Source organism: Aulonocara stuartgranti (assembly GCF_965226115.1).
Source record: "Aulonocara stuartgranti genome assembly, chromosome: 7".
Classification (NCBI taxonomy): domain Eukaryota; kingdom Metazoa; phylum Chordata; class Actinopteri; order Cichliformes; family Cichlidae; genus Aulonocara; species Aulonocara stuartgranti.
This window is the reverse complement of record NC_138945.1, coordinates 29,887,831-29,914,984: the sequence shown is the minus strand read 5'-3', so window position 1 is coordinate 29,914,984 and position 27,154 is coordinate 29,887,831. Positions and strand designations below refer to the sequence as shown.

The 27,154-nt window shown below is 40.8% G+C and overlaps 1 protein-coding gene across 8 annotated transcripts in view; it reads left to right on the top strand.

The window, feature by feature from the left end:
• The window catches only part of palm2akap2 (PALM2 and AKAP2 fusion), a 101,359-nt gene that overhangs the window by 45,003 nt on the left and 29,202 nt on the right, over positions 1-27,154 (top strand). For 6 of the 8 annotated variants that reach the window (XM_082538802.1, XM_082538801.1, XM_082538799.1 and 3 more), the window contains 5 exons: positions 8,129-8,243; positions 9,037-9,058; positions 9,855-9,980; positions 10,811-11,641; positions 18,389-18,474. In XM_082538802.1, the coding sequence (XP_082394928.1) occupies positions 8,129-8,243; positions 9,037-9,058; positions 9,855-9,980; positions 10,811-11,641; positions 18,389-18,474 (1,180 nt within the window). Of the gene's footprint in view, positions 1-8,128; positions 8,244-9,036; positions 9,059-9,694; positions 9,728-9,854; positions 9,981-10,810; positions 11,642-18,388; positions 18,475-27,154 lie in introns of those variants that run through there. The other 2 variants (XM_082538805.1, XM_082538803.1) reach the window with 2 other exon arrangements.

Below are 27,154 nucleotides of genomic sequence, written 5' to 3'. Positions count from 1 at the left end.
TGACAAAAGGAGGAGCAGAGCGGGGAGTAAACCAACCTAAACTGGGGAAAATTAAAGAACTCAACTTAAATCAAGCACGCACGGGAGGAGGAACGAAATGCACAATGAAAGATGGCGGCAAGACGCAGAATGAACACCGGGTTACACAGAACGATGCAGACAGACATGGCGTTAAACAGACAACACGACAGAGAGCTCAGGAAAACACAGGGCTTAAATACACGGGGAGTAATCAGGGAATGGGCCACAGGAGGGAGACACAGCTGGGAGCAATTAGGCTAACGAGACAGGGGAGCAGTAAAACTGAACACACTGACATGAGACATGAACTTTCAGAATAAAACAGGAAACTAACAGACACAGAGAACCAGACAGGACACTGAACTTGACAGGCAGACTCATGAGCAGACACAATAACACCATGGACAGACAGAGGGAACACAGGCAGGCATGAAACAAAAACACTAACACATAGCAAACCTAAACAAAAGACAAAACAGAATAACCGAGAACAAAGCATAATATAAAGAAACACAATACACCGAGTCCTAAGACTCAGGACCATGACAATCGCATAAATTCCTTAAAATCATCAACCTTTTTACTGTTATTTAATACATATACATCTAAAATATAGTGTTTTTAAGGTCATAGACAAACCCTTTTCAATTTGCAGCAAGCTGGGAGAGACAATGTATTTTGTGTTAAATCTACATCATAGGTACATTGTAATTTATGCCTAAATTATGCTTCTGCTGTGAATCTGAGTTTGCGGTGTAGCCCGTTTAAGTAACCATTGCCATTGCCAGGTCTGCATTTACAACACATAAGTATAAATCCACTGTAAAAAGCCTGCACTTTACACATCAACTTGCACTCCTGTCTGTTTCACTTCCTGTCAGCCATCAGTTTTCCTTCCTTTGCACTCTCATTAGTTAAATTCATCTATAATCATTTATCCAGTCAGCCTCCCCAGTTTATACTCCCTGATGTTTCAGTCTGTCAGTTGCCAGATCATCTGTTTTCCACCAGCTTCTAGTGTCTCCATTGTTCACAGTACAGTAGATCTCATCATGTGTTCATGCTTCCTGCATGTATGACCCCTGCCCAAATTAAAGATTTTGATTATTTCCCCTCATTATTGTGGCGTATATGCTTTGCATTTGTGTCCATACGTCTTGTCTTTTCTTGCTCTGTAGCACAATCTGTGACTGTAAACAACTGAGCAGATTAAGACTTATGCAGCATAATGCATCTTTAACTTTGTGTGCGAGCTTTAGCACAGGACAGTTAATCATTCAAGCAGAAAGGATCAAAGAGCTGCATGAGTTACAGCTGCCCCGTGTGGGTGTGTGAATGCAGGCTATAAAATGATCATAACCAAAGAGTAAAAATAAGAGATTACAGAGCTGGAAATGGATCGTGTGCAGCTTGCATCTTCGCCAAGTGATTTGACTCGACAGAACAACACTCAGGAGGGAAACAAGACAAAGTCAGGGTCTGAATATAGATTTCTGGGCCTGTGTGTACAATCTTAAAGAGTGATTTCACTCTTTGACTACATAATGTGTGGGAGTAATGGTTTTGTGAGTTAGCAAATTTGAAATGGGAAGCAGGCGTTTCTTTTGGAGTAGGGAGAAGAAGACGAGAGTCTTCCATCCTACTAACCTATTTATGTGGCTAACTTATGTGTTGTGCTAAATGTTTTTGTTTGTTTGCATTTGAATTTCAAGGCTAGTGATACTAATTGGTGCTGAGTCAGTTTACCAGCCTGCACACTCAGGATGCACACAGAATTAAAAGAACACTGACAAACAATTATATCTCATTAAAACCTTAGAGCACACTATAAACCAGTTATTATAGGCAGCACAGTGGCTCAGTGGTTAACACCATCACATCAAGAAGGGCCTCCATTTGAACCAAGAAACCAAGTTAGGAGCTTTCTGTGTGGAGTTTGCAAGTTCTCTGGTTTCTCCTACCCCTGAAAACCATGCTGTGTTAACCCTGCCTATGTGCAGCCTACCCTACTGTATATGTATTTATACCTTCAACCTCCTCGCTGTTCCAAATATTGAAAAGCTATAAATTGAAGTACAGCTTCACTTATAAATACACGATGTGGTTGGAGCTTCTTCCTCTCTCGTCCTCTCAGTGTGTCATTGCTTTGTGTGTTCCTGTATCTCTGACAGCCTGCGTGCACATGAATGCATGCTCTCACACACACACACACTGAAACAGATGTCGGCTCTTCCTCCTCTTGTGTGATGTGGAAAGCAGTTGCTGCTGCCCACCCAGGCGTATCCATGGCAACTGGACTGTGGTTGGCTGACAAGGCGGGGACAGTGACATCACTGGTCTCATTCAAGGAGTGCCACAGAGATAATAATGCTGCTGACTTCTTTTGTAGAAGTGTAGCAGGAGAGTTAAAGTCATGAGCCTGGTTCTCTGTCTTTCCCACCCTAAAACAACTAGCTTTCCAGCTATAAGCACTTCATTTTACTTTTCTTATTTTGTTTTTCTGATTTTCACAAGTCTAAATTTATTTGATGGATATTCTTAATACTAATATGTTAAATATTATGGTGTTTTACTAATAATTAACAAGTAACAGACCTCATATAGAGTCTGGGATTAGGTACAACAGCTGCAGTTTTTCCTCACTGAAAAACTACCAACCAGTGTAACAACCCTCTCACCCAAAACTAAAGTTTACGGAGTTTTATTGTTGGCATGTTAAAGGTTTCCCCACTAGAGGGTGCCAGACACCCACATCACTAATACCAGTGTCACTCTGTCTTTACTTTTTTGCCCGCATTGCATTTGCAAAGAATAGACTAGTTGTGTAAAGGGTGTTTACACAAATGTCCTGACATTGGTTTGAACCAAAGATTTCACATTTGGTGTCACCTCTTCATAAGATTTGTTGCCACTGACATTCAGTCCAGTCCTTTTGTAATTTGGCAAACTTCATCCTCCCTTGCTTTCTTGCCTTAAAAATGGCGACTTGACAGCCACCCTTCCATTGAGACCATTTCTAATGAGGCATCAGTGAACAGTAGATGATTTAGCTGAAGGTCTGGATGCATCTTTTGGGTCCTGTATCAAGATTTTGATATATTTCTTTCCTATTTCTTAAGGAAATTACTTTCAGATGCAACTCATCTAATGTAGATTTTTAGCCCTGTCATTTCTTCATCTGTCCTCCTCTTTTCCAGTTTCCTCAGATTTTTTTAAGCACACATTGCACATCACCCTAAATAACATGTGTATATATATATATATATATATATATATATAGATGCTTTCCGCTATTGGCTCTTTTGGGAATCACGTTGTTAATACAGAAAATACTATTTTCTATCTGTCGAACTGTTATCTTTGCTATTTCCCATAGATTCAACAGAAAAAAAGTGAATAAATTATGGTTGTTTTTTTTGTTTTGTTTGTTTGTTTTTTACAAACAAAGTGCCTAAGGATATAATTTAAAAGTGAATAAAGCAAGAACTTTGAAAGACCTTTAGAAAGCCTGATTACTTGGAAATAAAATATAAAGAAATGAGACTTTTGCACTATACCGTACACTACCTGACATTGTTAAAATGTAGCAGGATGAGAAAACTGTGTCCAATGTCCTGGCAAAAGTCTTGCTTCTCTTCCATTTTGACAAGACCTCTTGCAGCTCAGAGGAAGCTGAAGTAAAATCCTTTTCCCACTAGAAAGGAAATGAGCTCTGGGGGAGCTGGAATAAGCAGTCACATGAGTGGCAATAGCTTGTAGAGACATCTACTGTGGTTAGATAATACTTACTGTAGGTAAAAGCAAAAGATTTGGGAATCTTTAATTTCCTGTGTACCACTGTACAGTTTATGTGTGAGTGATCTAAACGCCACAGTACTCTGTATGTTTAGACTCTTTAGACTTTTAAACCAATATTTTATCTTTAATTTGCAACAGTGTTTTTTCTTGGGTATTTTGACTTCCAGATGCCAGTTTAGTTGTGACGTTTGACAGGATAACATCTGGAAGTTTGATACTCTGACACCTATGTGGGAGTGCATGGTACTGAGTCACAATTATTCAGTGTATCTGAGCAAAGAATGAACAGTGTGACTTCATCACAAATCACAGTAAGTTCAGTTTATTCAGTAGCCATATTTATACAATCAGCTCTGGCCTCTTGAGTGCTAATTAGACGTGTCACTAATTACATTTCTCCAGCTTGTACAATTTTCAGTTCCATCAGGTGTCAGCAATATAAAAACAGTTTGACAGATGTTAAAGTAAATTGCTTTACTTCAATTCAGTCATTCTGAAAAATATAAAAGTTTAATTAAAAATGTTTTAGTAGGTTAGAATTGCAGAAAAAAAACCGTGTGAATATAATCAGGGACACTGTAACAGTTTACATTAAGGTAGTTGTTTCTTTGCATTCATATAAGTAATATATTCGCTCCTTATTAAGCAAGCATTTATGCCTTATTCTGCATCATGACTACAGTTCGCTTACCGTCCAAATCGTTCCACAGACGATGCCATCTCTCATCTCCTCCACACATCACTCACTCACTTGGACACTAGAAGGGGGAATTATGTTAAAATGCTCTTCATAGACTACAGCTCTGCATTTAACACCATAATTCCCTCCACACTCACCACCAAGCTGGAGCATCTGGGACTCAGCTCATCTATGTGTCAGTGGATCTCCAACTTCCTAACTGGCAGACCACAGGCAGTAAGGATGGGCAGACATGTCTCAGCCTCCACCACTCTCAGCACTGGAGCCCCCCAGGGGTGTGTTCTGAGCCCCCTGCTGTACTCTTTGTACACATATGACTGTGTGGCCACTACCAGCTCCACCACCATCATCAAGTTTGCTGACGACACCGTCGTGGTGGGCCTGATCTCTGATAACAACGAGACGGCCTACCTGAAGGAGATTAGGAATCTGGAGAACTGGTGCCAGAGGAACAACCTCCTTCTAAACGTCAGTAAGACAAAGGAGCTGATAGTGGACTTCAGCACTAAGCAGGAAAGGAACTACCAGACCCCTGTCATCAACGAGTGCCCAGTGGAGAGAGTGGACAGCTTCAAATACCTCGGAGTTCACATCACGCAGGACCTGTCATGGTTCTGTCACATCAACACCATGGTGAAAAAGGCCCGTCAGCGTCTCTACCACCTCAGACGCTTGAGAGACTTCCAACTGCCCTCCAAGGTGCTCAGGAACTTTTACTCGTGCACCAGGGAGAGCATCCTGACGGGAAACATCTTAACCTGGTTCGGGAACAGCACCATGCAGGACAGACGAGCTCTACAGAGGGTTGTGCGATCAGCTGAGCGCACCATCCGCTCCGAGCTCCCTGACCTGCACTCAATCTACAGCAGGCGGTGCTGGACCAAGGCCAGGAAGATCGTGAAGGACCTCAGCCATCCCAACAACAGACTGTTCTCTCTGTTGAGGTCAGGAAAGCGATTCCGCTCCCTGAAGACCAACACAGAGAGACTGAGGAGGAGCTTCTTCCCGCAGGCGATACGGTCTCTCAATCACACCACCACACAGTACTGACCCACACATATGGTTCTTACACACACACTGGACTTTCTGGACTTTGTTTTCACTTCATCACTTAAATCACGCTGCTGTTATTTTGTATATATTTATTTATATTTCTTCATACATTCTTATATAGTTCTATATTGTGTATTTTGTTGTACAGTTATTTTATTTTCAACTTTGATTTATATATTTTATCTTATTCTTTCCCAGTTAAATTTACCCTTCATTCTAATTTGTGTTGTACAGTTATTTCATTTTTAACCTTAATTTATATTTTATTCCTTCCTAGTTAAATTTACCCTTTTTAATTTTTCATATTTATTTCCTTTCTCATTCATAGCCTTTTCCTTTTTTTGTTTTCTTTAGGTCACGAGCAGTTGTCCAAGCATTTCACTACATATCGTACTGTGTATGACTGTGTACGTGACAAATAAAATTTGAATTTGAATTTGACTTTGACTTATACCTCTAGTCGTGAGAAAGATCTTACTTTGAATGGGGAACAGATTCTGAATTAGAAAGACCTCATTTAGAGTTATTTGTAGTTAGTTTTGTTACATAAGAAGAGATCATATTTAGTTAGTGCTACTAAGACTAATGTGGTGCTACTCACAGACTGTAAAGTTGGTACCTCTTTATAAAGCCGTTTTCTGTTTGGAAATAGGAGTCATTCAGAAAAATGTTGGTGTAAAGAAGTGGCTTACAGTGACTTTTACGGAAACATAATCCCACATACCAGATTTTAAAAATCCCAGCTAATTGCTTTAAGAAAGAAGAAGAAAGAAGAAAAAAATGTGATTATTTTGAACTGTGAGTCATGCTAATCGACTCAAATGGACGCTAAGAATAAAAATATGGAGTTAGAAAAAGCTCAAAGGTCACTTATAGTAATTAGCTTTTGTACCTTAAAATAACGTGTGGCCTTTTTCTATTTTTTCCACGTTGTGACTTTGCAATATCGCACATTGTTCTTTCATAAACAGATAAAACTGATTGTATGACATATTCATATGATCATTTTTAGACATTCATGCTAAGATTAGTGTGCTACTTGAAAAAATAATGATTACACATTGTGGTGCAGTCCTTGCCTCTAAGTTCAGTGTTGAGTAATTGTTTCTCCTACCATCAAGGCTAGAGTTAAAGATAGAGGATCGCTGTATTTATAAATAACTGACTGCGGTCATTTCTTCCAAATATGAAGATGGGAGAAAATGCTCACAAGTTACTTAAAACTTAATAAGCTAAATAAATCAAAAAAAAAGCCCCAAATGTTCCACTTCATCATGAGTCAGATATGCTGTATTATGATCATCGGTACACACTGATAAGATGCTGGGGCTTTACAGAATGGAGAGTGGTTTTACAACAGCTGCCTTGTATTTTGCAATATTTGTTACATGTTTTCTGTAGCAAAGGCAGACCTGTTATTTTGGAGTACCCAGACCCCTGAACTGTATTATTTCAAGCAACACTGACTCACCGGCACAGTTAATTAACAGCACAGTTACATAAGCTAATTATTTTGCTAAGAAACTAGTTTTCACAGGAAAGCAACATTTCACATAGAAGTACTAAAAAACTGATTTTTGCAATCTGCATATTTACCGCATCAATAAAAAAAGGTTCATGAGCTCATATGAATGAAGTGTCTTTGAGCCTCACAGTAAGTCTTTGTACTGCTGCAGTGCTCTTCAGTTTGCTGAAGGTGAACCTGGGTAGCAACGCTGACAGACGGTGATGTATAGACTGTGTTTTTCCTTTTTAAAAAAAAATTATTTCAGGTTTTCAAGTGACTATTGACAATACAGTGAAAGATTTTCAAAGCAAATCCTCCAAAATATCTAATCAGATATATGTGGTCTACTCATTCTAACAATCAGTGCACTTGTTTCTGTAAACTCCTTCAGATAAGATAAAGTGTTCATGGTCGAAGGTGCAAACGGGACGACTGACCTCTACTAATTCTTGACTACTCCGGAAGAATTGTTGCTAGCATTGTTGTGAGCCATAATGTGTCTTTTACATGATGTCACACACATTGACTCACAAATTCCTGATGTCCCAGAGGATTGTATCCTGAAGTAAGGAAGCTTGGTCCTCCTCCCTTACTGCTTCCTAGTATTGTTGTTGCATCCATCTCTTAAATGTCCACGTCAGCATTATGTGTGTACTTCCATGTGAACATTTTAGGTGCAATTTAAAGGATGGCAGTAATGACTTAACAGTCCTTAACGGCCATTTGTTTAAAAGAAGTTATAATTAACTGAATGCATTTGCATTGCATTAAGCCCTCTGAATAGCAAAAGCAAAAACATGTTGTTATCATAGCAACAGAGAGAAATGGTTCATAAACCTGCTGAAGGAGGATGTGGAGTTTTTCCTGTTGTACAAAGCTTTTAACCAGATGATGGCATGTTTTTCTTTGCAAGTTCTTTAAAACCTACCATATCTACCTGGTCGTTTCTCATGTTAAGCATCTGGATGATATGCTGATGAAAATTGTGAACCTGACAATGAGCCACAGTTAACTTTGGATTTGTCTCTTGTGTTTTTGTGTATTTATAGGCTCGAGTCTGAAATCGGTGCACTCGAAAGTGAAGAGTCTCAGATTTCAGCCAAGGAGCAAGTTCTTCGAGAACGCCTGAAGGAGACAGAGCGCTCGATAGAAGAGCTGCAGAAGGTATAAAAACATGAAGTGATTCAGGCATTGTTGAATCAATACAGACTTACTATACCCCAGCCCTGCTCAGGATGTGCAAGTCTTCTTTTAGTAGTTCAACAGCTCATTTTAATTTACCAGCTGTGCTTTAGGTCACGGTAAATGGTATTCCGAATAAACTAACAAGTAAACAAACTGCATTAAAAGTGCTCAAAAAAGATGGTCGTGCAATGTGTGATGAAAATGTTTTTTTGACTCCGATGATAAACAAGAAATGTGAGTGATCCCTTTTGCACTTCTGCATCGCTACTGCTATTTGACCACTGGAACATGCCCATCTTCAGTTTCATATTGATTCTCAAAAATGCACTGTAATCAAACATTAGCTTTTGTTTTTGTTTCATGTTGACAATAGTCAGTTATAATTAGAGCTGCAGCTATGACCCAAGCACCTAACACCAGTCTTCAGTGGAGGAGTGCATAGTTTCTGAGACTGAAAGTGGCACACTGGGTTATGAGTCCTTTTTTTCCCACACTCATAAGGTTGTGCACTGTAGATTTATCCCCCAGGGTCAGTTTCTCAGTGGAAACTTCTATTTCCTGCACATTTTCAGGCCACATCAATGCAATCCTTGCTCAGTAGCCATTCTATTTACCACATTTAGCTCCTTAGAGTTTGTTCTCATCCCCAAACTTGTTGGACTCAAGTAGCACCGAAAGTAGTAAACACAAAAATACAGAATTGACTGCTGGTGCACACTTTCCCCCAAAAAACGAAGTTCAAACTTCTTTTTTTGTCTTTTCTCTCTTTCAGAGTCTGATGTCGCAGGATCAAGGTATGCTCAATGACACCCGTGCGAGCCTACAAACATAGACATGTTAACTGAAACTGCACAGAGTGAGGTGTGTGTGATGTGTGCATTTGTGTGTGTGGATAATAGTCTCGCTGAGGCAGGAGAGATGCAAGCCAGAGCTCGCTCCTGAACCCCCAAACACACACTAGCAGAAACTACATAGACACCGGCATGAAAAAACACTCAAAGAGCGCGCGGCTCAGCGAGACTATTGAAGCTCACACACACACACACACACACACACACACACACACACACACACGCGCGCGCACGCGCACAAGGCCATGACTCTGCAGCCTGCAGTCACTGGCTTTATCCTCATCCCATTCACCAGCAAGCCCTGTAAGCCCCAAAAGCTTTGTTCCTGCTGTCACACACACACATAGACACACAAGAACACACACAAAGCAGTAACATATACACAAATACGGACACACACACACACTTCTGCTGCATAAGCAACGAACCTCAGGGGTACTAGAGTTGCTGCGGACAGAGAAACAGAGCTGAGGAGAGTTAGATGGTGTGTATGGGCGGGTGGATGTGTTGAATAGAGGCGGGCAGGGTCACACATGGGTGTGGTTAGTTACCCTGTTGTGAGGCCGGACTGTTTGTGTGTTTTTGTATCAGGGTGGACTCCACATCATTGAGGTGTGTGTATGCGTGAATACCCGGTGTGTGTTTGTGTGTATTGGCATGTAGCTAATGTAAGTGTGTGACTCACAGCCTCACAGCTTCATCTCATTGTCATTTCCCCTCCTGTGCTCCTGCTCACTAGATGCCACTGGCTGCATGTCTGCTCCTCTCTCGGACCGCATGGACCCCGATCCCAACCACCTCGCCCTGGCCACGCAGCACCAGACTGGCCCACCTGCCCTGGGCGACAACGCCAGACCAAGACCTGGTAAGACTAAGGGAGGAGAGGAGGGTAAGGGAGGGGGTGGAGAAGAGAAGAGAAGAGAAGAGTGAGGGAGGGAGGAAGGGAGGACAGGACAGGACAGTTCTGGGCCTCAGCCAAGTTGGATTATAACCTGCATAAACTCACACGGAGTCTGAAGCGGCACCGATACGTTTTCTCTAAACTAATCAAATCTCATAAACTTTTTTAAGTTAACTTAACCACATGTATGGAAGCACATGGGCTTCGGTGCTTTTCATGATTGTCTGTATTAGAAAACGTGGAAATTAAATTATAATAATGTAATGGATTATGTATTAGTAGGTGCTAACACAAGGTCAGCTTTGTATCGGTTGCGGAAGCCACATTATTCTTTACACAGGGAAGATACTGAGAGCATGGGGAAACTATTAACATAGCTTTTTACTTATCACCTTTAAAAAAAAAAGTAGGGGGAAACATAAGTTTCACTACTATGCTTCACAATGCTGCAGATTTTGAGGTAAGGAAAGATCCATATTTGTAGAATGCCAAACCATTTGTTCAGGCTTTGATCGAGATATTTTCCTTTTATAGTTTGATTCATTTTTGAGAATAAAATAAAATCCTGGTTATGTGTTTTTTACTAATTGCACATTTAGCAGTAAACAGAAAACACTATGTCCCTGTCTTCACGCCTCACTTCATCCACTTTTTTCCCTCCCATCATCCCCCCTTCCCTTTCCTCACTCCAATCCCAAACCCCTCCACTGGTCCCCCACCCCTTCACTCTTCCTTCCTTGTTCCCCACTCCCTTTTTGCATCAAATCTTCCCTTCTCCCTTCCCTCCTTAACAGCCATGTTTGCCATGGAGATCAACGTGCAGCACGACCCGCAGACTGGTGAGCAGCGCATCCTCTCGGCCAACCGCGTGAACCCGTTGGATGCAGCTTCACGTGGGGTCAAAGTCTACGACGATGGCAGAAAAGTGGTCTATGAGGTCACTTCCTCTGGGGGCGTGTCCACCACCACCGTAGAGAATGGCTGGAGCTCTGAGCAGGTTGACCAGCTGATCCAGAGAGCTGCCAGACCTGTAGTACGAGGCGGGGACGGCGGGAGGGGTCAGGTGACAGTGACTCCAGCTGCCCCACAGGCATATGTTTCTCCAGCAGATGTTGATGATCTGTCCCCACCCTCCTGTGCCCCGCCATCCATCCCTTCTAGCCCACCAGCCCAGGTTACACTCCAGAGGGAAAGCCGTCTGGGCATGATGCCCCCCTCCTCTGCTGCCGTCACGACCCAACCAACATCCTCAGGCCACCCGGGCACCGAGCTCACTTCCCCGCCCCAGGCGAGCGTGGAGCACCCAGTCACCATGGTGTTCCTCGGCTACCAGGACGTTGAAGACATGAGCGAGAGCAGACAACTGTTGGGATTCGACGGCGCTGTGAAGGCTGAGGTTGTTCTCATCGATGAAGATGATGAGAAATCACTGAGAGAGAAAACAGTCACCGACATCTCCGTCATCGACGGCACAGCAGCAGACCTCGTGTCGGGCCGGCCAGTCACGTCTGAAGCTGTCAGCACCGAACTGTCTTCTGATGGCCGTGAGCCTGACAGTACCTCCTCGCCCCCTGCAAATCCAGAAGCCAACACGGTCCCCCCACCCGGCCTCACCCCTGCTACAGGTACAGACAAGAGGAAACGCTGCCAGTGCTGCATCCTCATGTGACTGAATCTTCTCCCTTCTTCCACCCTTTTATTATTACCCTCTTCTCCTCTGTCTTTGGATGATTACTAACAGAAGCCCTGCCTTCCTCCTCCTCCACCTCTGGACTCTGATCGGCTGGCACACTCATACACGCATACACGCTCTTGTCTGACTGTTGACTTTTTACTCAGTTGCATTACCACCTCTACATCTCTTCTCTTTCATTATCCTCTCTGTCAACACGGAGGCTCTTTCTTTCCATCTGCCGTCTCCTTAGACAACACAGAATATTTTGGAAATTCATGCAGGAAGCAAGCTGCTGTATTGCTGCTATACTTGTGGTGAAATCAGACAGAGAGATGGACAAAATTGATACCGGTTGACAAACAGCTTAAAGAGGGTCATACAAAGCCAATCTCAGCAGTCAGTAAGACTTTATGGACAATCAACTCACATTGATATGCTCTCTAACCAAACAGTATGTCTGGTTCTAAGGACAATCAAACAGCTCATCTCCTTTACCAAGCCAGTTCTTAAAATATTAAAAAAGACAAACACAGCCTCAGTTATATATATTTTTTTTTTACTTCTTTACTCATTCACAACCCTCCTGCTGTTGTTTTAACACATAAGACACATAAACAACCACACACGCGACATACAAACTCAAACAACCAACTCCTTTCCTTGCGCAGTCTCTCACTGATGAGGAAGGAAAGGTGGGTACTCGTTGCCTTGGTTTCTTTATGTGCCTCTTTCATTCTACCACACTGATAGTCCTAACAGAGATTAGAAGTAATTAGATATTAATTTCTTTTTTTAATTAGCTAGCTAAATTTTTTTTTGTTTTTTGAAACTTAAAGGACTCTGAATTGTTGAGACAATGTTTTCCTCCAATGGGAAAGCGAGTCTTTGATGCTGTAGTTAATTTCTCTCTCTTTCTCTCATCCATCTGTCTCCATCTTCCTCTCTCTCTGTCGCTCATTCTCTCTGGTGTTTCCTCCATCGACTTCAGCTATTCCACTGCTGAGGTCATTTCCTCTGATTCTGGCACTTCCTAACTCAACAGCCAATGAGAAGCTGTGGAACACCTTTTGGCAGCCATTAGGATCTGCACAGTCAATTTTCCAGTGTTTCAAAACACTACAGAGCACAGGAAGCTAAGGGCAGCTTAACAAACACTCTGGCAGTGAGGGAACACGCATTTATACCTATAGAAACAACCACTAACAGCCTGGGCACAAACATGTGAATAATGAATATTAACGAGCACTACCACTACTAAATTACAACTATAATAGCTGTGCTCAAATGAGCTTTTAGACAGTGATCATGTGCAAATTACAATCAGCGTTTTTTTGTCCATTAAATTCACTTCATTGTCTCCACCAGAGATCCATTATACTCTTTCAAGTGCAAAGAGACTGAAAACACTGCCAGCTGTTGCTATAGCCGTCAACCAGGCCCTCGTTTACAAGGGTGCTACAAATTATCAAGGCCTGGTTGTCATTATAACATAGTATATGTTACACTGCATAGGCTTGTTTTCAGAAAAATCTCTCAAAAGCAGCAATTGTGCTCATTCAGTTGAATGATAATGGATGCTCTGGAACGACTTTACTTCATTTCAAGTGTCTTTCATGTTGGGTAGAACAGGGAGGATGGTGGTGCTCAATATAGATCTTTTGAAAAGATTTTTGGAGAGTTAATGATTACACTTTGCCATTGTACCCTGCAGAGAGACAAATGAATGAGGTCACTGAAGCTATAGGGACCAGATGAAGCACGTGATTGAAGGAAATGACTGCGCTTTTTCGGCCATGTTGGAAGGTTCTTATGACCCAGATAATTAGATTTAGGGGTATTCTGTGGCTCAGGTGTGCCCCTTGATATAGGAACTATAAACATCATGAATATAACTAAATCTAAAACACAGAACGGAACCTAAACTATTTAACTAAAGGGAATAAATTGGACACAGGATGCTAAACAATCTTTTTTTTTTTGAGTGCACTATTTTTCTTTCTTTCTTTTTTTTTTGCTTTACTCATCCTGATTCTACTGAAGAACATAGTGTTTTTTTTCCACACTGTGTACCAACTCTGATCATCACAAATAAGAAACAAAATAGTATTTAACAAAAACTAGCAGATTTCAATAATTGCTTATTTTCTTATGTGGCTCTGTGCACAGCCATACATCCTTTTAATAAACATGCTTCAGTGTGATTGGCCACCGCTGGTGTCAGTCAGTCCAGCTGGCTGTGTGATTGGCTCGTCTGGTTTCCAGTGTAGATACAGAATGTAAATATGCTCTATATTCTATTTAGTGATGATTTTATTTTCCACATCTATATAGAGATCAAGAGATAATTATAGTTATTATGGTACTAGGCATTGTTAGAATGTCCTGTGATACCATATAATGACTGTATGAGTGCACACACGAGAGCTTTGTATAATTTCATTCTCTCACTTCACTGCTGTGTGTATTATTAACAGCACCCATCTTATGACCACCACAAGCTTTTTTTGGCCAACAATAAAATAGCCAGATGTACTAGACATAATTATTTTATTTATCTGCACAGGACAAGCGTGAAGGCTGGAGACATTTGCCTGTTCAGATTTACTGAAACATGAACAATTACCTATAGCTATTTGTTTTTAAATAGTGAGGACACTATGCAGAGAAGGGTTTTAAGGAAAGTATAATGTTAGTTTCACTAAAGTGTGAAGGTGATAGGGAGTAAAGCAGAGCAAAGAAAAGAAAGAAACACCTATAAATGAAAATACAAACCCCAAAATAGCAAGACGGATCTTGATATCAGAACCTGACTGATCCAGTTTGCTTGTTTGGGAATGTGCCTGTGTTTTTTATGTAGTGCAAAGAGGTATACAGTGTATGGACAACAAATCTGTTGAGTTTACCAGCCCCACTGCCACGCCTGCAGTACTCCTCTGACTCTGTAGGGGTCTCTGTTTTCCTGTCTGCCTGCCCTCATGATTGTATGCACTGTTAAAACAGAAAGGAGCCATTTTCTATTGTTCACACTTCTCTCTCTCTCTCTCTCTCTGGTTATGACTTCACACCGTACTCCAGTCTTCACTCTCACTCTCTCGCTCTGTCTTTTCTGATGTCTGTATCTTCTCTCTATCTTTGGTCAATAAAGCTGAGTTTCTCCAGTTCCCCCCTGCTGTCTCTCGCTTGTTGTTCTTTCCATCTATAACTAACATTCACTTTTTTATTGGCTGCTGACAATGAGAGTACAAGCTGTCCTTACTGCACCCAGCTGTTATAATACCCACTGCCACTAACGAGCACGCACATTGTGTTTTCAGTGGTCACCTAAGACACTTTACAGACCAGTATATATATCTCAGTTGTGATGGGTTTTTAATAGCATCCCTTTAAACTATACTGAATATAAATACATTTAAAATGCAGTCGGTCAGTGTGAAGGAGAGGAAGGTGTATGGTTGCCTATAATTCATACAAAGAATTTTAAAAACAGTTTCAATAAGTTAGAAATTAGAGTCACTGTGTAGATGCACATTAGAATAATTGCATAGTATTAGTTACAAATATTCTATACACAACTATTACAAAATACAACAAAATCTTGAAAATATGGATTAACTGAATGCACAAAATGCATCATTTACAACATTTTTTTTAATGTGAAATGGTTTGAATTTTGAAGTGGCCTAACTGAGACACAGTAACTGGCCTAACACAGACACTGTAACATGGTGTGAGTCTGTTCCTACAAAAAATATCAGCATATTAATATAAGATGCTGTGCAAGTTTTTTTTATGGATTTCTTTTACAGTATGACTTATCACTGTTTATGAAAATCTGCTCTAGTAGTGCTGCAACAGTCCTACAGGGAGAGATACTGGGAGTATGTGATATCTAATAAAATGATATGATTCAAAAGAAAAGGTTGATAAGACAAGTGTTAAGAAAGCATTCAGATTCCGTGAGTAAAAGTACTAATTTTACACTCTAAAAGTACTACATTACAGGTAAAACTATAAATGGGACAGTGTATTTATAGCTACAAGAGAAAGAAAAACACTGGTATATATTTAGCATCTCAGTTCTACAACAGTCGGTGTAGGTTGGAGCTAATCATTAATCATTTTATTTACTGGTGCTCTAAATATGTGCTTGCAAGTCACACTAATCATCTTTTTTTTAACTGGAAAGAAATAACACTACTGACAAACATCCATCATCAGGCACAATACTTTCTCCAAGCAAAAGTTCAAACCAATAAATTGTAACAAATGAAAATTTCTGTTTCACATGTATACGATTTGGGGTAGTTCAATCTATAACAAAGCATGATACTGTGCAAGCTGAGCACAGCTACATTCCACCATTGGGCACAACCTCAGGAAGGTAAGTATTTGAGAAGGTAGATAAGAAGGAATGTAGGAAGGAGGGCAGAATGACTGACAAGCGAATTTACTTTTAGGAAAGTAGCGGGCAGTTACAAGGAAGTACAAGTACACTAAACAGTACACTAATAAACAGAATCACTTGTCCACTCATCTGATTTTATTGACAACTCACAACTTCACAACAGTAAAAGAAAAGGGTGAGGTAGAGAAAAAGAACCTGTCACACTATGAATTTTGCACTACAGAAACATGGACAAATAGTGCTCATAAAGCAAACTCCTGTAGGACTCTATAGAGATTTTACACAGCAGTTGTGCTGTAAATGGTAAATGGCCTGTATTTATATAGCGCTTTACTAGTCCCTAAGGACCCCAAAGCGCTTTACATATCCAGTCATCCACCCATTCACACACACATTCACACACTGGTGATGGCAAGCTACATTGTAGCCACAGCCACCCTGGGACGCACTGACAGAGGCTGTATCATCTTTCCTAATAGTTTGTGTTTATATTGGTTTGCAAATCTTTTCCATAAGATATAATTCAGGGTGATAAATGATTCTCTTAGGGAAGTCATGACAACCAGTATCTTGAAATAGCAATCAGGTTGCATACACACTCTCAGTGCACAGGATGGGTGTGTATTGTGTGATAATCAACAGTAATTGACTTATCTTTAGCCAATGGCAGCCTAGTGCCTTTAACAGAAACCAGGACTGCTATAATTATTGCACACACAGGCATACTCACACACGACAGGATAATAATACATGTGCCAAGAGCTACTCCACTATACGAGCATGCATCATTGAGATGAAGGAGATTTGGCCAGCTTCAAGCCCCCTTATTCACAGAAGTTCCTCTTATATCACCTGAACAGAAGTTAAGTCACGCTAAAGCACAAGAAACAGAGTAATGATGGAAATTAAAAAGGTGGAACTAAGAGTGCACATGGCATAAAATCATTAAAAAAAACAGCAAAAATGGAAACGAATTCGAAAGAGAAATCATACGACAGATGCAACTAATGTACAACGCAGTCATCCTGAGTTTTAACAGAGTGTCAAGTATTATTTCCTTTTATACTACAAGGTTTATTACAGGTCTACCACTACTGGTGCTGATGCTACTAATTCTGCTACTGCTACCACTGCATGCCACCTTTACTAACACCACTTTCATTAATTTCACAGCTGTCCTTCTTATTGTTCTTTTTAGTTACTCCTTGCCAGAATGTAGTTGTGGGTTGTAAAGTGATATCAGATTAATAAGCAAAAGCACTCACTGAAGTGTAGGGTATTTTCATGGTGCAGCAGAGTTTAGTATTGAATAGTTTCATCTATAATGCTTTAGAAATGACATTATATTTTACAGATATTAACAGTGATATGTGCAAAAGCTACACCATCTAAAAAGCAGCAATAATAGAATGTTAATCAATCAAACTTGTAATCAAACCTTAAAGAACTCTAAATTTAAGTCTTTTATTTTAGAACAACAGTAAAATTGCTGCTGCTAACTGCTAACTACTGTAGCTTCAGCAGTGGCAAAATTAGCATAGTTGTGACAGGCATAGTAGTAGCAGGAGTTTAGCCCGTACTATCAATGATTGTCCTGTAGAAGCCCAGTAGAAGTAGTTTCAGAATGAATCTATTTTGACAGATCCATGCTGATATTTTCTACTCCTACAGCAGTGTTGCTTCTTCATTTGCAGTGAGCATGGGTGTAAGATATGAAATCAGATGTAGTCCCAATAAGGAAGAGGGTCAATAAATGGGCAAAGAACCTGATCAAAAGAAACTACAGCCACAGCGTGTGATGAAGCATAAAGATTTACTGTCAGCGTAATGCTAGTGCAGATTAGAGAATTTTTAAAAATTAACAACAGACCACAAAGGCATATGCAGAGGCATATGAATCCGACCCATACATATTCCCAAAGGAATACATTAGATGCTTCATCTGATAAACTTTTAGAGTATCAGTATAGATCTGCATGTAGAATATTAGGCTAAAAGAGGGTTATTTATTTACTTCATAAGAAATATAAAGACGGTATTCAGTAAGTGAAACGCTCATAGTTTATACTGACTGATATGTTCTCAAGAAGTCAAACCTGGGATTAATCATTGTCCTGTGTTTTGTGTTTGGAAGTGTCATCAGAGGTTTGGTTTTGAAGCATTTCTAAGTATTGAAGCATGTAATAATTGTGTTAGTTTTGATCTGATTATAGCTCCACAGTGCAGGTCTTCCAGAGGTGAAAATTAATCTAAAATTTGGTACCAATAACTTCCTGTTTGTTTGTTTTCCAGTCTACAATCAGACATTTGGAGTTACTTTGACAACGGCAAATGGATGTCAATCTCCAACTGCAAACACAAATCTTCACACTGCTATGGTGAGTGACATGTATACAGAAGTCAAGCAAGTTTAATTTAAAACTTCATATTGCATCTAGAAAAAGGGCAAGTGTTACCTCACAGTATTATTCACATAATGTGTTCAAACATTAGTCAGAAACCTTGGTTTGATATATAAAGAGGAAAGGACTACCCCAGATAGCTCTCTCAATTTCAGTCAACTCATGGTTTGCAAGGTGCCCTCGTCCTATGGCTGCAAAACAAGCCAAAATCATCACCCATGCACTACCATGTTTGACAGTTGGTCTGAGGTGTTTGGGTTGCACTTGTCATGCAACTGCACGTGTCCCTAACCATAGTGAATCCTCACATTAACTTTTATTTAGTACAAAAAAGCTAGCATTTATCCTCCAGCTTCACTGTGTTTATATTATACTAACCATAGCTGTGTAGCTAGCTACCAGTGTTGGGAAGGTTACTTTTAAAATGTATTACACTACAGATTACAGAATAGATGCCCCAAAATGTATTTTGTAACGTGTTACGTTACTCAATGAGAGTAACGTATTCTGAATACTTTGGATTACTTAATATATTATCAGCAGTTTTACAACTACATGAATGTACTATTGCTGTGTGATTTATTACTATTACTGAAGGATACTCGCCATACCAATACAAACAAGATTTTTAAATCTTAATATAAAATTAGTAACAGTAGGGTGGACATTAGGTAAGGCTGCACTTTTTGCAGCGATCTCGTATAGAAAACTATTCCGTGCATATATAAAACAGGTCCAAATGGTAGTAAAGGAACCTCTGGCTAATACGTCGGTTCCGTGTCGGGCTCGTAGCCGAAAACTAGCTTTACTTTGTTGTCTGGGTCAACTTTGCTAGCAAGAGACAGAGAGAGGTGTTGAAAGGCTGCTCCAACGGAACTTATTGTTTCGGAGGAAAACAGTGTACAGTCGAGTCTTAATAGCTTACTTACAACTGGGCTACACTGCCCATGAGGCTACATTCTTTAGGGCTATGCCTGTAACACTCTGCCTATTGCCTTCATATTAAATAATTTTTTGAACAAATTTTTTAAAAAATATTTCTTTACGTCATTATGCGGGCCGCAAGTAGAGGTGCAATGGGCCGCAAGATTGAGACACAGGTATTAGAGCCTCTTAATGCGTGTTTTGTTTGAGTTTCCACCGGCGTGGATTTACCAAAAATAGAGAGGGCATAGCCTAACATATGAAACAGGAAAAGACCGATGTGTAATCCATTTATTTCAACAAAGTAACTGTATTCTGAATACCACATTTTTAAACGGTAACTGTAACGGAATACAGTTACTCATATTTTGTATTTTAAATTCTGCCTTCATTTGGAAGTGATAGCAGAGCTGTATGTTTCAATTCTTCTGAAAGCCCTCAGTCAGATTGTTACATTGTTACACCTGTGTAAAGCATCCGTACTGATCAGTGTTCATTTGACTTTGGGACCAGAAGCGGAGTTTGGACCTGGAAACGGCTAATGACGTCAGACTTAAAGACGGGATAACCCTCTTAAGTCCTAGCGTTAAGGGTGCACTTACTTTCTCACAGGACTACAATCATTTACATCACTCTGCATTAAATTACACCAATGGTTAAAATGAGTAAAAATGTAAATTAAATGTAAAAAATATGAATAAAATATAACTAAAATTATTAAATAAAAACCAGTAAAAACTTTAGCTCAGTAGATGACATGGCATAAAACTGGACTAGACCATTCACTGATATAAATATAACTAGACTATTCTAGAATGTAAGTATTTCAGTAAATATTCTAACTTCAGAATCCTTTAGAGTTCTAGAGCAGTGTTTCTCAAACTGTGTTACGTGTACCACTAGTGGTACTTGCGCTCTCTCTGGTGGTACGCAGGAAATTTCCAATTCTTTTTAAGATTAAATAATATACCATTGTGGAGGTATGCAAAGATGACATGAGAGTTCCCGAGGCTCTTCTGGGAGCTGGAGTCAACCAGAAAACGTCTCCCTGAGCGTGAGTCCTCTATGAAGAGCAGCCTTTGCTTATCTGCAGCAGTTGCAGCCGCTACAGAGTGCTGGCGACCTCGTTTCCCTGAGCCTTAAAACTGCAAATGCATCATTGAGATGAAGGAGATTTGGCCAGCTTGAAGCTGGCCAAAACTGCTGCCATCCCAGCCACCATCGATGAGTCGGAGGCCCCCAGGAGAATGGGGGCGCAGGAGATGCCATCAGTGAATCGGGAACTATCGCCCGGATGCCGAAGCTCCTGGTAGCCAGGAGAATGCGATCCACTTCTTCTGTGAGTGAGCGGTAATCCTTCATGGCCAGCAGCGGGGAGTTGGCGAGGCCAGCATCTGTCGGAAGAAGACGTGAGTGAAGAGGAATCCACTGTCATCCATTCCTAGCAAGGACAGCATGCTCTCCATGAGCTCGAGAGCGGTACCATCACACGGCCCAAGAGAGAGAGGAGTTTCTTGACCCGCTCTGCATCTGAGAGGGAGTAGCACTGCAACAGCAGCAGCGCCTTGAGAGCGGTGTATTTCCCTTGGGTGGGGGCATCCCGGAGAAGGGTCATCACACGACAGGTGGACAGCGGAACCAGCAAAGCCACCACACGATGGTATTTCGTGTCGTTGGCTGAAACGCTACGAAGAGCAAACTGAGCTTCAACGTGCATGAATCAAGAAGGAGGGTTGTGAAGCCGAAAATCCGGCAGCTTAACCACCGAAGCAAAAATGAAAACATACAGCTCTGCTATCACTTCTGACATAAATGAAGACAGAAAACAAAACAGCAGTGGCGTTTGTAGGGTTACTGAAGTTGGGCTAGCGGTATATAATGATGTGCTGTGTGGTGGCTAGCTACACAGCTATGGTTAGCACATTATAAAAACACTTCACGCTTTGCGCCACGTTATTGTTTACATGAGATGAATTGCAGAATGGCAGATACAGACAAAATACTGTTACTGTCAATCTTACTATCTTCAGGTTTTACATGCTTACATATACACACGCAGTTACTGTCCTTCCATTTACAAAGTCAGAGGCATCACGGTGTAATTATTTTACGTGTAGTTGTTTTTTTTCCTTTGTAATAATATTCAACATTGCTATCAATACATAAACAACTGTGGGATACTGTTTGTCCATCATTTAGACAGGGGGAACAAAGATATGTTTCACCATATTTTCTAGTCTTTGGCTTAGAATGAAGTTGGTTTGGAAACATATTCAGCTATGCTTCATCTCCCGCTTTGCGTTTGTGTGGGAGCCCCCGTGCTAGCAGTGTCCCCCCCCCCACCTAGGGGGCGGAACACACACTTTGGGAAGCTCTGACTTAAAGATTGGATATCCCACCTGCTGTAAATGTTTTAATGCAGTACAGGTGTTATTTTTTATCATTATGTCACATCCTGTTTATGACAGTTACAATAAATAACACTCACATAAGAAATAAAATTGTCTCTGTAAACTGTATGTGGTTTTAAATATGCCTATACTACTGTACTTTAATGTTGGTCATAAGGGTGGTACTTCAAGAGCCATATATTTTATGAGGTGGTACTCATTGTGAAAAGTTTGAGAACCACTGTTCTAGACTGTTCCAAGTTGTTGTTCCTCAGAAAATGCCACACGAGCACATTTGAGAGGGAGGTGTTTGGGGGGTTATCAGAGCAGAAGGTGTAGGGGCTGAGAGGTGGGGTAGAGAGGCAGGGGAGAGAGTGGGGCCTGGCCGGGCTGCAGTCAGATTGTTTTGCGGCGGAATAAATGAATGAATGAAAGGCAGCATGGTGGTAACCTGATCCGCGCGGGTCGGCCTCATTGTGCTTGGCTGGAGCTCGCGCTGGCTGGTCGCTCTCCGATTGTCTCTGGAACGGGACAGAAAACACTCCCAGGACCTCGCGAGCCCTACATTATTCAGCGCGCGTGCCTAAAAAAAGGGTAGAGCTAGGGAGAGTGAGAGAGAGAAAAGGGGCAAGCGGTGAAGGGGGAGAGAAAAAAAGAGGAGGAGACCGCTAGTTGGAAAAGCTGGCGCGTAAAAGGAGCTCAGTCCCATCTCAGTCAGAAGCCACTGTTACCGTTATTACCGCCCCTGGGAGCACGTGAACAACCGTTAGGCTACTTCTCTTGTTCGTTTGTTTTATTTAACGTCCCACCGGCGGTTGGTGCCGCAGTTTGAACTGAGGTGAACGCTGAAGAAGAAGAAAACGTAGGGAGAAAAAGAAGAAGTAGCGGTTAGTCCGTTTCCTCCGCCGGTAAAAACCAAAAACTAATCCCGGTTATTATCCGCTAATTGGCCGGTCTTAAGGAGCTCCGGAAATCAGCGATTTGCTGCACATCAATCTCCACTCAGGTAGATTAAATTATAACATAAGTAGTTTCTAAAACATAGCGGAAATGTGTCTGAGCATAAGTTTATGATGGGAACTCATTCAGTGAAAGTAAAACGGTTGCTTTGGGTGAATGGCGTGTGTGTCAGCTGGACTGGGGGGTGTCCTCTGGGGTTTGTTAGCATGCTGAAAATGTTGTCAGCTGTGCATGTGTGTGTGCATGTATGTGCTTCTGGTTAATAGAAACAGAGCCTGTAATTACACTGATTATCTTTAGAGTGGGAGGACACAGGATACTGCACTCTCCTCTACTGAGAGAAAAAGAGAGGGACAAGCAAAGGAGGTCAGTGGACCAGACTGCTTGCTGCAGTAGTCTCTACATGTCTATCTCTCTTTCTCTTTGTGCACCTCCTCCGCCTCCTCTGCATCACTTTAACCTAGATATAGGAATGACCTTAACCTGGTTTCCATCCCCCATCCAGCATACTGAATGACTGGGCAGAACCAGAGGGACGTTTTATTAATGCTGCTATCAGTATTTGGTTTTTTTTTCTGTGTTCCATTATTGTAGCTTCTCTTTTCTTGTATCTCAATGTCTCATTTTTCAAGGGCTTCTTCGGTTAGGTCACCTTGACCCTGAGCTGGAGGAGCAGCTAAGAAAATTGATGGATGTGCAGTTAAATAAAGGTCCTGCTATTGTGAAAAACATCTTGGTCAAGTTGCCGTATACACAGTTTCTGCCACGCCCCTGCCCAAACAAAAACATTTTTGAAGACTAAGTATGTTACGTTAACATTTTATTTTAAAGGTAGTTACAGAGTAATAGGGGATTATAGTAATAAGGGAAGCTAGAGAAAGAGCTGCCAAATGAAGCCAGACTTCATTTGTTTGCTGGAGATTTTTTTTTCATTCTTTTCTTTGCTCATAGCTGTTGCCAAGCAACTTGAAATTCTTTACTTTGAAAATCTTCTTGCTCACTGGTGAGTGGACATTGCTAAGGTGGATTTCTTTTCTCTTTTTTTTTTGTAATCTAATCAATGAATGACTTGACTTGATCCTGGAAATGTTCAATTATCGCCATGCCGTTTTCAGTTTTCAATAGAAGCATATATTACTGATGTTGCAGCTGAAAGTAAATAAACAACTTAACTTGACCCTGTTTTCTCATCACTTCCAGTTTTGCTGATTGGTTTTGATCTCATTGATTGATTTTACTTCATGGTAGATTTTCCTTGAGTACAGCTTGCTGGTACAATGCCAAAGGCACGATGGAGGCTTTGAACATTCTTCCAGTCATCTTGTAAAGAGATTCTCCCCCCCCCCCATTTAACAGCATGTATTTACTTTTCACTTGGTTTACAAAGCAGTTTCAGGAATACAGGCAAACACAGCCAACTGGGAAGAGGAAGTAAAGAGGCCAAGACATCACCAAAGCAGTATAATCATGGAATTTTAACCCAACCAGGAGTGAAATCTTTGGGGCTGATGCATAGACACATTGGTTTTTTAAGTCCTGTTATGAAGCTGTTGTCACCTTGGATAATACTTCTTTCTGACTTTAATGGCTATAATTTATAAAATTTACTTTTTAAAATGTTGTGTACAGTATGGCCTGAAAGTAGCAAGAGATGAGCACATAAAGTCACCAGGAACTATCACATTAGGAAAAACTGGCAAAAATTGTGGTGTGTGCAAAACTTTTGCAACTGTATGCAATCAACTTGCGATCTTGCTGCCTTTGAAATGGTTGCTTCAAAGATAAGGACCAGGTCTATCAAGCCAGAACCTTATAGATTTGAAACTGAAATTACAAAATTCCTCCACAAATAGAGATGTAGTTGGTGCAGGTTGATGATTTAACTCCAGAAGGACAGAGATGAACTGTAACATTGTTTTTATTTAGGACTATAACCAGAATATGACCAATGGCAAACAGTTGAGTTGAGTCCAGTCCACTGATGCAAAGAAATGAGTTGCGGAGGAGTTGGGTTTAGTCTGTCAGTACAGACTGACCCAGGTTGAGTGCAGTATTTGCAGCAAATATTTGCAAACCTTCGCCAAACTGTCTGAGTGATTGCAGTCAGTCTGAGTCAGATCTCGATTGTTTGGATACAGGTTGCCTCCCACCAGGCAACCTGTGCAAGTGCCTTCCATTAAGAATTGTTGCCCAGAGGTTAAGGATGTTGCACACTCAAACTTAAGCAACCAGTTGGTTAATTCAGCTACATATAATCACTCTCTGACAAAAAATATAATGAAATCACCAGGCAACCAGTAATTATTCCTAGTAGCAAGGATGTTGCCACCCTATTTTTACGCTAGTATTGCCAAACTTAAAGTAAAACTTTTTGCATCCAGAGTCACTTTTATTATAGTATTTAGAGGCTTATTTTTTTTGGGGGGGGGGGGGGGGGATTTTTGATGATGATATATTTTTTCAAAGTTTACCTGGCATGTCCCACTTCAAAATCTAAAAGAAATGCACACCCTCACACCTCCTGCAGTTGCTCTCTGGTCTATGAGTCAGGCCCATCCCGTAGCCGGAGAACCATTGTTTTATAGTAGTATAGTCCTAAAAAAAAAGTAATAATCAAAAACCATAACTGATTTAAAAAATGACCACTGTGCGTATCAAAATATTCTCTTTGTGAAGCATAAAATTGTACCCACCATCCCAGCACACCTGTGTAAAATATAATGGGGTCAAATATGATGTCACAAGGTCACTTTACTTTCCAAAAAGCTGGGTCTCCTGATGGCCTATAACTCTCACATAGAGTGACAAACCATCCCTTTTGCTGCAGAACTGCATCTTTGTAAAACACAGACAAATATCTCAATCAAGCCCATTGTGAGATTTTGGCCCTTGTCTATTGAGTAAAGTTCAAAGTTTAGAGGTAAACAGGGTTATGGTAGAGATTCAAGTCTGTTTTATCACCCAGACTCCATTTAGAATAGCTGTTCATGCGTGTTGACTATTTTGTTAGGTCATCATTTGAAATCGCTAGCTGGTTCTGGAAATAACGAAGCCACACAGCAAACTGCCAATTCAGGCAGACTGTTTGCCAATACCTCTGTTAGGCCCAGTGACAGAAAAAATCACAGCAAGCTCTCCAATTCGATTCTATAGTTGATGACAGGATGTATCTACCACATACATTGAGACATAGACTGACATTGAGACAGTCAGTGGCTATTAGAAAAGCACATTTTCAATCCACACCCCTCTCAGCACTATGGATAGTGCAAGGACATTGACAGGAACAACAAAGTTATCAGTGATGTCTACCTCAAATCTCTCCTACTTACAGGAAACACACACACACACACGCACAATTACAGGTTATGTAACAGCTGTGTGTTTGATAATGCTGAGGCTTGCTGAGCCAAGAGTACACAGGAGGTGGAAATAGAAATAGGGTCCTGCAGGAGGGATGGGATGAGAGAGGCCGACAGGTTGACAAAGGATAATAGATATGGAGAGGGATAAAGGATGGAGAGGTTAGTGATGGTGTTAGTTGGAACACTGGATGGAAAAAGAATGAAGAAAACATGAGAAAGGAGGTGGAGGATGCTGTTAAGAAGCCTGGCTAACTTCAAAGTTCTTGAAGTGTTGTTGACATTAACTGGCCAATCGCCTTTTACCGTCTGATTTTTTGATGGGTCTTCAGTAGCTGTTTCCGAAGACAAAGTCCAAATAATACAGTGAGTAGTGCTCAACGGATACAACACATTGTGGCAATACAGTCGACTGTGACCTCTTTGTACACAAATATTGAGTGTATTATCAGCTGACAATGACTGGATGACATGAATAGGAAAGGCAACATGTGGCTTGGGTGTTTGTGATGGAAAGCATGTCATGTGAAAGCTCCTCAGGCCAGTTAATGGACTAAGCCTTGAAAATTATTTTTTTCCCAGCATATAAACAAAGCCTCTTCATTTCTGTGCATGTCTCAAGTACTTGGAATTTTAAGTAGTTCTTTGGGGTGTGAATAACATTCTGTTGCTATTTTTGTTTAGCTCATAGGACTTGATGACAGCTAAAAGTGACTAAGGGACACAGTGGTGTCTTTATGATTCTGTTTTATTTAAAAAAAAATTTATTTTCAGCAAATAATGCAAAATAAGTCACCATGACACTGTATGAAGAGAGCAGAGTTGAAGAGCTGAAAGGCCAAGGTGCTTTTGTCAGTTTTGATGTAGGTTTTCAAAATATAATGGTCTTTTTTTTATTTAAAGTGTATGCAAATGAAATCAATTACTGGGGCTGTCAAGAGTTTCCACAGCTTTGATTATATGTACAGTGAAATTTAGCAACACACAGCAAAGTAATGCAACAGAGCATACGGGTGATAC